A 12894-nucleotide genomic window follows, 5' to 3' on the forward strand; every position below is an offset into this window, starting at 1 on the left:
TGTCGATCTTAATGTTAATTTGCGCATCTCCTGCTCTGCTACTAAACATAATGTAGTAGGTTTTGTCAGTGTTAAGCGTAAGTTTATTGGCTGTCATCCAAGTCGATATTTTGATCAGCTCCTCATTAACAATGGTGTAGAGGGTGGTCAGATTAGGGTGAGAGATGACATAAGTCGTGTCGTCAGCAAAGAGAATGGGGTTCAGGTGTTGAGATACGTTTGGAAGATCATTGATGTATATGAGGAAGATGAAAGGAACATCCACCTCAAAGTGAAGGTACTACACCTCTGAAGAACAAAATTCAACGCAGTCATCAACGGCTCCCACTGCAGCACAGTATAAATCATCACCTACCAAAGTCCCCCAGCACTTTGCTATTTAGCTAAAGCTGGGGTGTGGCTCCAAAATGACCCTGTTTTATTGGGCACCACCAGCCATCTCCTGCCAGGCGCCTGAGTACCGGCCCCACTCTACCGACACTGCTGCCACCAGCACATCTTGCTCCAACACAACCTCCTGCAGTACCTTTACACATCACGCCCCAGAGTGGACGGACCACTCACCCCTGATACCCTACCTCCTACTCCACCCTCCTAACCTCTTCCATTTTTCCTGCCCTCCCTCTCCTCTTCCTTCCCATCCTCACCAACCCTCAGGTCTGAACCGTTCAACCGTCTTTGGTGAGCAGTCGGTTACTGAACTCAGGTGGGAGTGTGAGTGCCCCTCTCTGCTGAAGCTTGGCAAGGGCGTCTACCGGATCTAATTGGAAACTTCAAGTTTCTATCTCTATTTACAAAGAAAATTTTGTTCCTTTTTCTTTCATCGCCCAGCTTTGGGCAACAAATCTTCCTGGTACCATCGATAAACCGCACTCGATACTCCGGCTGATGCTGTCAGTGGCCCTTATAAACCCAACATAGAAGAAGAAAGAAGAACCAGGTAGTTCAGAAGATACTTGTCTAGAGTAACTACCAGCTTAGCAGAGAAGGTACCTGGTGCACACTAAGCTTATAAGACAGCTTAAGAAGAGAGAGAGAGAGCTGAAAGCTTTCCTGTAAAGTGAGAAGATGGAGGAGGTGCGTACCTTAATTTTGTATTTTTGTCTTATTTATCCTTCAAGGCCCCGCAAGGGAGGTGAAGGGGGCTGGTGAAGGGCTCTTGATCCAATGAATTAGGATTGTTCTCACCTTCCTTGGATCGAACCTGATTGCCTTCTGTGCCCCCCAGGATAACCCAGGGTAGGGAGGGTTAGCCACCCAGGATAACCCAGGGTAGGGAGGGTTAGCCCCCCAGGATAACCCAGGGTAGGGAGGGTTAGCCACCCAGGATAACCCAGGGTAGGGAGGGTTAGCCCCCCAGGATAACCCAGGGTAGGGAGGGTTAGCCACCCAGGATAACCCAACAAGTCAGTGCATTAAGGACTGTCTTTTATTTCATTTGTGATCCTTCAGTCTTGTCCCCCAGGATGCGACACACACCAGTCACCTAACACTCCGGTACCTACTTACTGCTAGGTGAACAGGGACAGCAGATGTAAGGAAACACGCCCAATATTTCCACTTGTGCTAAGAATTGAACCCTGGACACGGGTGCGTGAGGCTGGAGCATTGCCAATTGTAGCCAACCCTAAGTTGTTTAATATTGCTCACTATAATAATAATATGATAATAATATCTTTATTTCTATCAGTACATGTACAAGGTATACAGGCCTAGCTGACATTGTCTTTAAGGTGGTATGACCATTAGAACCCATGTTGTGCAGCTCGTTTAGACAAAATTATACTGGTAGGCAACGCTCTCACCTCACACAGTGTCCGTGGTTTGATCCTCGGCAAGGGTGAAAACATTGGGTGTGTTTCCTTACATCTGTTGTTCCCATTCACCTAGCAAGCTAGTAGGTACCTGGGTGTTAGTCGACTGGTGTGGGTCGCATTCTGAGGGACAAGCTTTAAGGGCCCCAATGGAAATAAGACAGAGTCCTTGATGATGCACTGGGTGGCTAGCCCTCTGGGGTTAAAAATCCAAACAAAATGTTATCTCTTGCACATGCATCATTAAAACATTTAATTTCACATTTTTACTTTATATTACTATATAATGTGTGTGTGTGTGTGTGCACACACATACATATACATATACCACTTTTTTAAAGACCTTAGAATGTTAAGCATCTGGATTAATAACTGCTTAATAGTGCACCTTGCACAGCTGTTGGCTCAGTAGCTACATATGTTTGGGCACCCAGCTGTCAGTTTATTAGTCTTAGCTATCTGTTTACTGTTAAGTGAACAGTAGATGTTACAAACTTGCCCATACTCTGTCTTGCCCAGAATTAAACAGAGGTCCTTCAGGTGTCAGTCATATGTACCATATACTGCAATTCTGTTCATGATTCCAGGGATCACTGTCCATGTGACAGTGATCTCTGTCCATATGAGTAAACCCAACTACAACATTCTGTTTTCTACCTTTATACCCATCTTAAGCGTGTTTTTTCATCACACCATCCATCTACTATTAAGATAGGGTTGTTGAAAAGGAGATACATACACCATCATTCATGTAATAACTGTGTTGCCAGAAGTGTGCAAACATCACAATTTGAATGACACTGAGCTGAGACCTACTTTTACTGGTAAATATTCTTCTACTCTCTTATGTACTCTAACGTGAGTCTTGCTGGCTTCATAATTTTTATTTTTTTTTACAGCTTTTAACTTACAACTTCAGCATGTACATATTTTCATACATTTGCAACACCTTTACAGATTCTGTGCTAATTAATATATTTTGCAGGACTTAGGGAGTTCAGTGAACCAGGACTTTCCACAAGGAATGGCACCTAAAATGCTCAATTTGCTCAAGGTAGTTGATGCCCTGGAGAAAGATCTTGCACCTCTAATATCTTGTCCATACCATGAAGTGTTCAGTAAGGTGAGATGAACTTTGTCTCCAGCAATTTTTACTGGCCAAAATTTATTTCTCTAAAGTCAGTGATGGTTGCACAGTGGTAATAAATAGAGGAAATAACAATGTACTACTTGCAAAGAAGTAAATTTGAAATTTTAATTTATGTTAACCAACTTTTTATAATTCAGTTTATCCTCATTTGTTCTCATCTCTAATCTCTCAAAACATCTGTAACTGTTGCCATATTTTGTAAAAGGCATGTACCAACAAATAGGTGAGATACATGCACAACAGTTGGGGATCTTTATGGTTGAAATGTTTTGCCTACATGGTAGGCTTTCTTCAGTAAAATAGAGAACAAATATGGGGACAGTAGGTGTAGTGGAGAGGTAAAGATGATGTGATCAGTCCATCAGCCTTTCAGTAGTAACTTAAGATTGTCAGTCCCTCAGCCAGGAAAAGAGTTTAGTTCCATAGTCTGTACATACTATATTCTAACATTTGGAATTATCCTAGTTATCCATGTGTGAAAATGTGGGAAAGTGCTTTGGTGCTTGTTCTGTTAATTTTTCTTATGGTATTTTTACACTTGATATAGCACACAGTATTCTGCAGATTTCAACACCTATGGTGATAACACACTTTTAATCATATTCTAATGGAAATACAGTAGAACCCCCCATATCCACTGATTTAACTCTTTCAGGGTTTCGGATGTACTAGTATGGCTTACGCACCAGTGTCCATGACGTACTAGTACGCATAAATTCTAGCGCCTTCAAATCTAGTGAGAGAAAGCTGGTAGGCCTACATATGAAAGAATGGGTCTATGTGGTCAGTGTGCGCAGTATAAAAGAAAATCCTGCACCACAGTGCGTAATGAGAAAAAAACTGACCGTGTTTTTGGATTAAAACCGACTTTGCACTGTATTTTTGTATGGTATTTATTGTTGTATTCTAGTTTTCCTGGTCTCATTGTATAGAATGGAAGACATATTACATAAATTGAGATGATTTTGACTGGTTTTACAATGAAAAGTACCTTGAAATTGAGCTCAAAGTAGCAGAAATGTTCGATTTTTACCAAAGTTCAAAAGTCAACAAATCATGCTAAGCATCCAATACACGTCAACTGGCGAGTCTAATATTCTTTCACAAGTGCGCCGATATTATTTTTACCATTTCTACACTAATGCAGTAGTCTGCATAACAGTAAATCTTATTTTTTTGTGAGAATAAAAATTCAAAGCGGAAAGCAAAAAAAATGTAAGAGGGGCCTGGGGACATGACTGATGAACAGAGGAAATGTTATTTTAGTGCCAGGAATGTCTTTCTTGTTTATTCTGGACCCTATTTGGATATTGTCATCTTATGAAATTTGTGTGAAATTGGCAAAATTGCTAAATTCTAACCACTGCATTGGATAGTTGAAATCCGTAAATTGGTGGTTTCTTGTACTCATTCGATAGAAAAAATGGAGTTCTAGCGAAATAGTTATGATTTCTGTCAACTAGTACATTGGAATTGGCCGAAAATAGGGCTCAAAGTGGGCAAAATCGCCGATGCGTAAACATCGTCGAGACCACTAATTTCACGAGAGCATAATTCCGTAAGTTTTCCATCAAATTTCATACTTTTGGTGTCTTTATGATCAGGAAAAGATTCTCTATCTTTTCATAAGAAAAAATAATTTTTTTTTTTTTGAAATTTGGGGGACCCTGAGAACAAATCTCTGAGAGGGCCTGTGGACCCTGAAAGGGTTAATATCCGTGGTTTCAGTTATCCACGGTTTACTGTGACTTCAAAATATCTCTTAATTTTGCATAATAATGGCCCAAAGTGCAAAAGGAGAAAAGCTGGCAGTTCTTCAAAGCAAAAGAGAAACCGTGAAGTGCTTCCCATCAGTGAAAAAGTGCATAATTTATCAATTAAATTTTTTAATAGGTATATATAGGAGTTATATTTAGGGTTTACTACTATCCATGATTTTGGTATCCACGCCAGGTCCTTGGAACATATCCCTCGCGGGTACAGAGATAAAGAGAAGCCGTGAAGTGCTTCCCATCAGTGAAAAAGTGCATAATTTATCAATTAAATTTTTTAATAGGTATATATAGGAGTTATATTTAGGGTTTACTACTATCCATGATTTTGGTATCCACGGCAGGTCCTTGGAACATATCCCTCGCGGATACAGGGGTCCTACTGTATGTATAGATTAATTTTTGTGTAAAATGTATTTAATTTCAATGCTCCTCCTAACTGAATCTGAGAATATCGTGTTTTGCTTGTAACTTATATTCTGTATTTTTTTTAAGATACAGGAGGGACCCACTTACACATCAGGTTAGGTTCTGGGCTACTGCTGTAAAGCAAAAATTACTGTAAGGTGAAACATAGCCTTTTCCACTTTCAAATGAATATAAAAGCTTGATAAAATGTTTATATTATCATATATTAAGTGAGCAATAGAGCCAGACCTTTAAAATGTATATACGTATACAATACACACATTATTTCTTTAAAATATTTCCATCCTTTGCTGATAATGGGTAGTGAATATATTTATTGTAAGAAATCTGAATAACTGAAGAATGGGTATAATTGAAAACCGCTGTATTAGCGAAGCGCCATGAAGTGAAGTACTGTAGAGCTGTGCCCTCCTGTAATTATAGTACGGTGGTACCTTGATGTTCGAACTTAATCCATTCCAGGAGGCTGTTCGAATAATGAGTTGTATGGATACCGAATCAATTTTTCCCTTAAGAAATAATGTAAATTGGATTAACCCATTTTTTGTTAATCCACACTAACAAAAGTTTTTCCATTTCTTCAATTATCTGTGGCCTTTTCACAGCAAAAATTTTCACTACTTTTGCCACATCAACCACTTTTATAGCCTCTTTATTTTTTCAGTATGGATGATATTACCTTACCTTATGGTAAGGTGGATTTCGCCATACCATATTGAGTGGCCAGGTCCGACACGTGTTCCCACTTCACAATGAGTTCTTTTTTCACTTTAATTGTTGTTTTCACTGCTTTCCTTTTAGGATTGTTTGGATCACTACTATTTTTTGGGGTCGTGATTACTTATTTTCAATGAAAATATTTAAAAAACACCACAGAATAACGAAATACCCCCCAAAATTTCACGGAACTTCATTGGACTTCATCCAGATGGACCGTTTTGTTTAGGTTGAATATCAGGCAACGTCCGAATACCGAGTGAAATTTTTTTTGGATTAGTTGGGTGAATATAGAGTTGTACGAATATAGGGATGTACAAATATTAAGGTTTCACTGTATGCTTGAAATATTCACCAGTCATACCTCATGAATACGAATTTACACTTTCCAGTGTTTTTCTAATGATACATTAGGTTCATAATCAACCTTTTTTTTCTTAATTCTCCTTGAAATTTAAAGCACTAGAATAGAAAATTGCCTCTTTATTTTTTCTTTTAAATTCCAGTTATCGCCACTTGACCGTGCCAAAATAGGTATGATGGAGATCTACACTATAAATGCCTTATTTTGGGGTAAGTAATAAAGTATTTAAACACTTTGTTTTATTTATGCATTAGTTTAGTTACCAAAGATGTGTGGTTCCCTGTTTTCAGTTAATACTCTCCAAGAGCTTTTGGCCTGTGGATTGGAACTCCCTATCCCTTCTTTGCATCAAACCTGATTACCTCCCATATCCCAGGTGCTGTATGGCTCTTATGGGCTTAGAGCTTCTCCAGAAATATAATAATAATAATAATAATAATAATAATAATAATAATAATAATTTTTTTTTTTTTTTCAACAAGTCGGCCGTCTCCCACCAAGGCAGGGTGACCCAAAAAAGAAAGAAAATCCCCAAAAAGAAAATACTTTCATCATCATTCAACACTTTCACCACACTCGCACATTATCACTGTTTTTGCAGAGGTGCTCAGAATACAACAGTCTAGAAGCATACACATATAAAGATGCACAACATATCCCTCCAAACTGCCAATATAATAATAATAATAATAATAATAATAATAATAATAATAATAATAATACAGCCTCTCTTCACTTAGCGACGTATACTTGTTTACCAACAACTTCGACTTACGATGGGCTCTGACCAATATGCATACCTAAATAATGTATATTAGAGATGATTTCCTCTATTCTGTTTATTATGATACACAGTACAGTGGACCCTCGACCAACGATATTAATCCGTTCCAGAGAGCTTATCTTTAGGCGAATTTATCGTTAGTCGAATTAATTTTCCCCATAAGAATTAATGGAAATCCAATTAATCCGTTCCAGACAGCCAAAAGTATTAGATTTTTTTTTGTTTTTTTCATGAAATATGCATTTCCCTACAAAGAAAACAATGAGACATGCACAGTAACTACATAAATAAATGTTAAAATGACACTTACCTCAGTTGAAGATGTTAATGAGTGATGAGACACTTTTTCTTGAACACTGGGATTTTCAGAGTGATACATAAGTAAAGGCTTCACTTTGCAATCCCCACTAGCATTACAACAAAACATGAGAGTTAGCCTGTCTTTCATAGGCTTGTGTCCTGGAAGTGCCTTTTCCTCCTGAGTAATGTAGGTCCAGAACAGGCCTGTTTCGTCACAATTGAACACTTGTTGGGGTTGGAATTTTTCAGCTTCACCATGCCTTATCACACTGTGTATGCCACTACGATTCTTAAATCTCTCCAACCAACCTTTGCTGGCCTTAAATTCACCAATATGAGCACTAGTTCCAGGCATTTTTTCCTGTTCACCTGGGTGTTAGTCGACTGGTGTGGGTCACATCCTGGGGGACAAGATTAAGGACCCCAGTGGAAATAAGTTAGACATTCTTCGATGATGCACTGACTTTCTTGGGTTATCCTGGGTGGCTAACCCTCTGGGGTAATTGTTTCTTGGTAATTGTTTCTCGTTAAGCCACACCAAAAACACTCTCTCCACATCTTCAGCTGATGGTGGTGGAGCAGCAGCTGATGGTGGTGCAGCAGCAGCTGATGGTGGTGCAACAACAGCTGACTGTGGTGCAGCAGCAGCTGACTGTGGTACAATAGTATTTCGATAGTATTTCTCACCCTTTTTACCACAGGGTTGGCACTAGAAGCTTTCTTTGGGCCCATGGTGGCTTATTTAGCAGTTACGAGCACTAAAAACATTGGAATAATACAAAATTTATCGAATATATGTGTGGAACCATCCACCCTGGCTTGTAAACAATGATGGAAGGGCAGCTGAGGTGCTCAGGCTGGACGGAAAGGCTCAGGGCAAATCATGTTGGTTGAGTTTTTCATAGTTGGTCAGGCCAAAATTTTTATGCTCAAACGCTTTGTTGGACGATGCCTTTGTTGGCCGAGGGTCCACTGTACACTACTGTATAAACATTTAAAAATATAATAAAAATGTTATAAATTGTGCAAAGGTGGCATTAGAAGAATATCAAAGATGGTTGACACGAATCCACTATCATTATAGTATGCTCGTTGCTTAGCGACGAATTCTTTTACCAGCATGGTCTTATGAACGGAACTCTGTCGTTAAGTGAGGAGAGGCTGTAATTATAATTATTATTTTTTAACTCAGTGGCTGTCACCTGCCAAGGCAGGGTGACTCAAAGAAAGCACATTCACCAATATTCACTCAATTGCCATCAGAAATGAGCTGATATCACAGTCCGTTACCTCTCCGACTTCAGCATTCCCCACCCTTCCTTCAGAGTGCAGTCACTGCCCTTCCTACCTCAAGTACAGCTGACTAGTTTTCCCTAAATCCCTTCATAAAGTTACCCTGCTCACATTCCATTAGCATATCCATTGAAAATTTCTTGTCCCCCAACAATTACAGTGGACCCCCGCTTAACGATCACCTCCAAATGCGACCAATTATGTAAGTGTATTTATGTAAGTGCGTTTGTACGTGTATGTTTGGGGGTCTGAAATGGACTAATCTACTTCACAATATTCCTTATGGGAAAAAATTCGGTCAGTACTGGCACCTGAACATACTACTGGAATGAAAAAAGTTCGTTAACCGGGGGTCCACTGTATATGTAATAGTAAATAATAACAACTCTGTCCTTTGAATTTGTACTACACTCCACACAATCTAACTTCAACATATTGTAATATTTCATTCATATAATTAATGTGGCTTTAAATTGTGTATGTTTCATTTGGAGTCACCAAGTTTTCTTCTGTAAATATTTTTTTATTTAACTTTGTATTTGATATTGCTGTTCCATAGTTTTGATGAGGACCAGTGGAGAAGATACTGCTGCAACGCTTCGAGAGGACTGTAAGGTGGAGATGGCAAGACTGAAGGAAACCCAGGCGCGTATCTCGGAGATAGAGGCTAGAGCTCATCGCCAGCGCTTAAATACTGAAGCAGCTGCAAGGTTCATCAGCCGTGGACTGGGTTACCATATTGGAAATACTCAGATGGAAGGTAAAAGAGAAAATTGTCAGCTTTACCTTTTTTATATTTTTCACCCTTGCTGGTCTCTGATCAAGTATATTACATCTTTAGCACACCCTATCCTGCAGTGCTACAGTATGACCCTTATGGGTTTAGTGCTTAGTTATTTTTATAATATGAATGATATTGTCAAAAATTGGAACATTGGTGGGAAAAGGAAATGAAGAGTCTAACAGAAGAGAAATATTAGATTCCGCTGAAGGACTATGAAAGGTAGGAGCATTTGTATGGACATATTGTACAGGTCGGCCATCACTGATGCAGTAATCACTAATCTAGTTCCATCACTAATCTGGCACTAATTTCGGCTAGTGTAAAGGTCTAGAGCAATGTAGTTTTATAAATGACCAAGAAATAATCAAAGAAAGGCCAAAAATGATGCCGGATTAGTGATGGTCAACCTGTATTCGTATTCCAGCCCTTGGATATGCAGAGAGTGTAATCACTATCCGACCAGAAATATTCAGGCATCACAGTTCTAAGGACGCTCTCCTGCAACATTCCCACCCATCCTTCAGAGTGCAGGCACTGTTTCCCACTCAAGGCTGTTTATTAAATACTGCATTCAGTTTTCAGTTTTTAATAACATATTAAGGTCTTCATCTTTAGAAATATATGATTTAATGTTAAGTTAATGCCTTTAGTATACGAAGAGGATTTTTTTACTTTTTTCACAGAAAGTGGGTCATCAGCATACATGGATAACAATGAAAATACAATGGAGGAACAAGGAGACCAAGAATCTAACAGTAGCAGCGAGAGTGAAGATGAGGAGAGTGATGGAGAGACTCAGATGTTGCAGCAGGGTGACTCTCAGAATAGACTGTGGTATGGACAGGGATGGTAGTTGTAATTTCAGCATTTACATCTCAGGTTAACAGTTGGCAAAGGTTATTGCAAATTATTTTTTGGCTTTGATTTGCCAATGGACATTTTCCCACTTAGGTTAGGGTGACCCAAAGAAGGAAATGCTTTAACCATCATCATTCAGAAGCATTCTAGCCAGAAGTACACAAACATAGCTGTTTAATAATCCTTTGAACTATTACATTCCCAGCCATCCTTTAGGGTGAAGGTACTAAAACTCATTAATGTCAAATGATATCTGTGTGTCCACTTGGACACACCAATGTATGCAAAGGTCTGGAAACATTATACGTAATCGTGAAAAGCAACAAATCCGAGCATAGGGCAGTGTACTCATCATTTTACTGTATTCCATTCATTGTATGCATTCAGATAGAATAATGTATTAATCCTGCTTGTGTACCACCTGATCCTGAATATGGTAACAGCTGTTATTTAACTAAGTTTTCTCTTGAAGCCTGCAGTCCAACTATAACACTCAGAAGGTCTGGATTCGGACTGTGAGCCGCCAGTTGAGCAGCCCTGCTTTGTGGAATACAGTGCTGTCAATAATGAGCAGTGTTGATTGTAAAATTATTATCCCTTTAGTTACTGAGACTGGAATTTTTATTTTTATTATTAACACATCAGCCATTTCCCACCAAGGCAGGGTGGCCAGAAAAAAAAAAAACTTTCATCATTCACTCCATCACTGTCTTGCCAGAGGTGTGCTTACACTACAGTTATAAAACTGCAACATTAACACCCCACCAGGGCTGGAATACTGTTTGTAAATTATTATTACCACTATTTTAATCATAACTAAGTGCTAAACCAGTACATTGTTGGTATAAAAAGCTAAAACTGTTAGTGGATCTTATAATGTGATACAGAAAACCCTCAGTTTAATAGACTTAGAAATACATAAAATCTGCCTGGTCAGTTGATTCAGAATCAATGGACAGTGTGTGTGTTCATTACAGAATTGTCTTTTTTGTTGTGATCACTTCAGAAAAAACATCTTATCTTTATTACAATAGTCATTACAGGTCACTCGCCACTCTCATAGTTCAAAATAGCAACTTCTCGATTTATTTCGTCACTGAAGGTTTGATAACATCACATCCAGAACTCTAATTCATAAATGACAAATCTTTACTACATTGTTGCGAAATTATGAGAAAAATTTTCTCAAATGGAAAATGTTGTTATAAAATTGTAGATACATTGTGTATGCAGTTATATATGGATGGCTGTGCATAATGTCACATATTTTTCAAATAACTATGAAGAGTTATAATTTTTTATGTAAATATCTGTTCATAGCTATTTAACATGTTAGAAAGCTAATGTACATCAGCCTAATAATTAACATGTCAAATATGGAGGCTTCTTAGGAGCACGGTAAGGCATTTAAATTTTACAGAGGATTCTGTATGTGGTCACATGCTGTATGACCCATATAGGTTTGGCACATATTATTTTTGAAAACATGTGGCCACCCATGAATTTACTGCATAAACTGTGACACTTTCCCTGTCTCTTCTGTCATTTCTTCTGATGTGCTTCTTAATTAAAGTAATACCAGTATGTTTAACTTGCAACCATCATTCACTTCTGGTGTACAGCTCTGAAGGATTGCTTACCATCAATGTTATAATACAGGTCGACCATCGCTAATCTGGCATCATTTTTGGCCTTTCTTTGATTAGTTTGTCCTGCAGCATGTAAACATTCATTATTTCCTGGTCACTTATAAAACTGTGTTGCTCTAGACCTTTACTCTAGCCGAAATTAGTGCCGGATTACACACATGTGAACAATTATAGATAACACTCCTGCAGAATTAATGGACCTCGGTATTTATGACTACAGTACACTACTCGTCATTATATTCTCAGGCGAGTGTTGGACCCATAGGGAGTCCATACAGCACCTGAAGAATGGGATATCAAGTTTTATAATAGGGTGGGGGAGGGTAGCTGAAATTTCTTGGATCAAGAGCCCTCACTTATTATATTCATGGAGAAGTGCTAAACCCATAGGGGTCATTCAGTGCCTAGAACCCTCACTAGCATTAAGGCAAGCTGGGTGGTTTGATTTATTAAAGTTATGAAGAAAAGACATGGGTGCAGCATAAGTTTTTATTGCAGCATCATTTTGCTGTGTAGAGCTTTTATTAAGTCATTGATTTTAGAGCTGTTTCAGGTCAATGTCCTATAGAGCTTTGTCAATTCATTGACTGGATAAAGCTCTACTTGGTTTGAATAAATGGTTTAGAAAACTGAAAAGTGGATAAATGTGACACTTCTGCAATGTTTGGGTATCTTTATTTTTGGAAACATTTTGCCAGCCAGAGGCTTCTTCAGTTCAGTGCAGAGAAAGGTGGAAGATGAGAAGTTTGAGATCAGTCTCTCAGCCTGGAGTCAGTGTGTTTAGTCCATCAACCCCAGGCTGAGGGAATGATTACTTCAAACTTATTTTCCAACTTTCTCTGCATTGGACTGAAGAAGCCACTGGCTGGTGAAATGTTGTCACAACCTATCTTTATCTCATTACTGTGAGCAGTTTCTTTGCATACAATTATAAATTCCTGCTCTTTCATATCCCTCCGTACAGCTTTGTATGACACTTG

At 38.7% G+C, this 12894-nt stretch overlaps 1 protein-coding gene across 1 annotated transcript; it reads left to right on the plus strand.

Moving 5' to 3' along the window:
• Positions 1–742: 742 nt before the first annotated feature.
• Positions 743–12550, plus strand: LOC128700493 (nuclear nucleic acid-binding protein C1D). The gene is made up of 5 exons (XM_053793735.2): positions 743–1077; positions 2800–2937; positions 6389–6455; positions 9183–9383; positions 10091–12550. The coding sequence occupies exons 1-5, from the start codon at positions 1069–1071 to the stop codon at positions 10258–10260; spliced, it is 585 nt and encodes a 194-aa protein (XP_053649710.1). The 5' UTR covers positions 743–1068; the 3' UTR covers positions 10261–12550.
• The last annotated feature ends 344 nt before the right edge of the window (positions 12551–12894 follow it).

This window comes from Cherax quadricarinatus, chromosome 65, assembly GCF_038502225.1.
Source record: "Cherax quadricarinatus isolate ZL_2023a chromosome 65, ASM3850222v1, whole genome shotgun sequence".
Taxonomy (NCBI): domain Eukaryota; kingdom Metazoa; phylum Arthropoda; class Malacostraca; order Decapoda; family Parastacidae; genus Cherax; species Cherax quadricarinatus.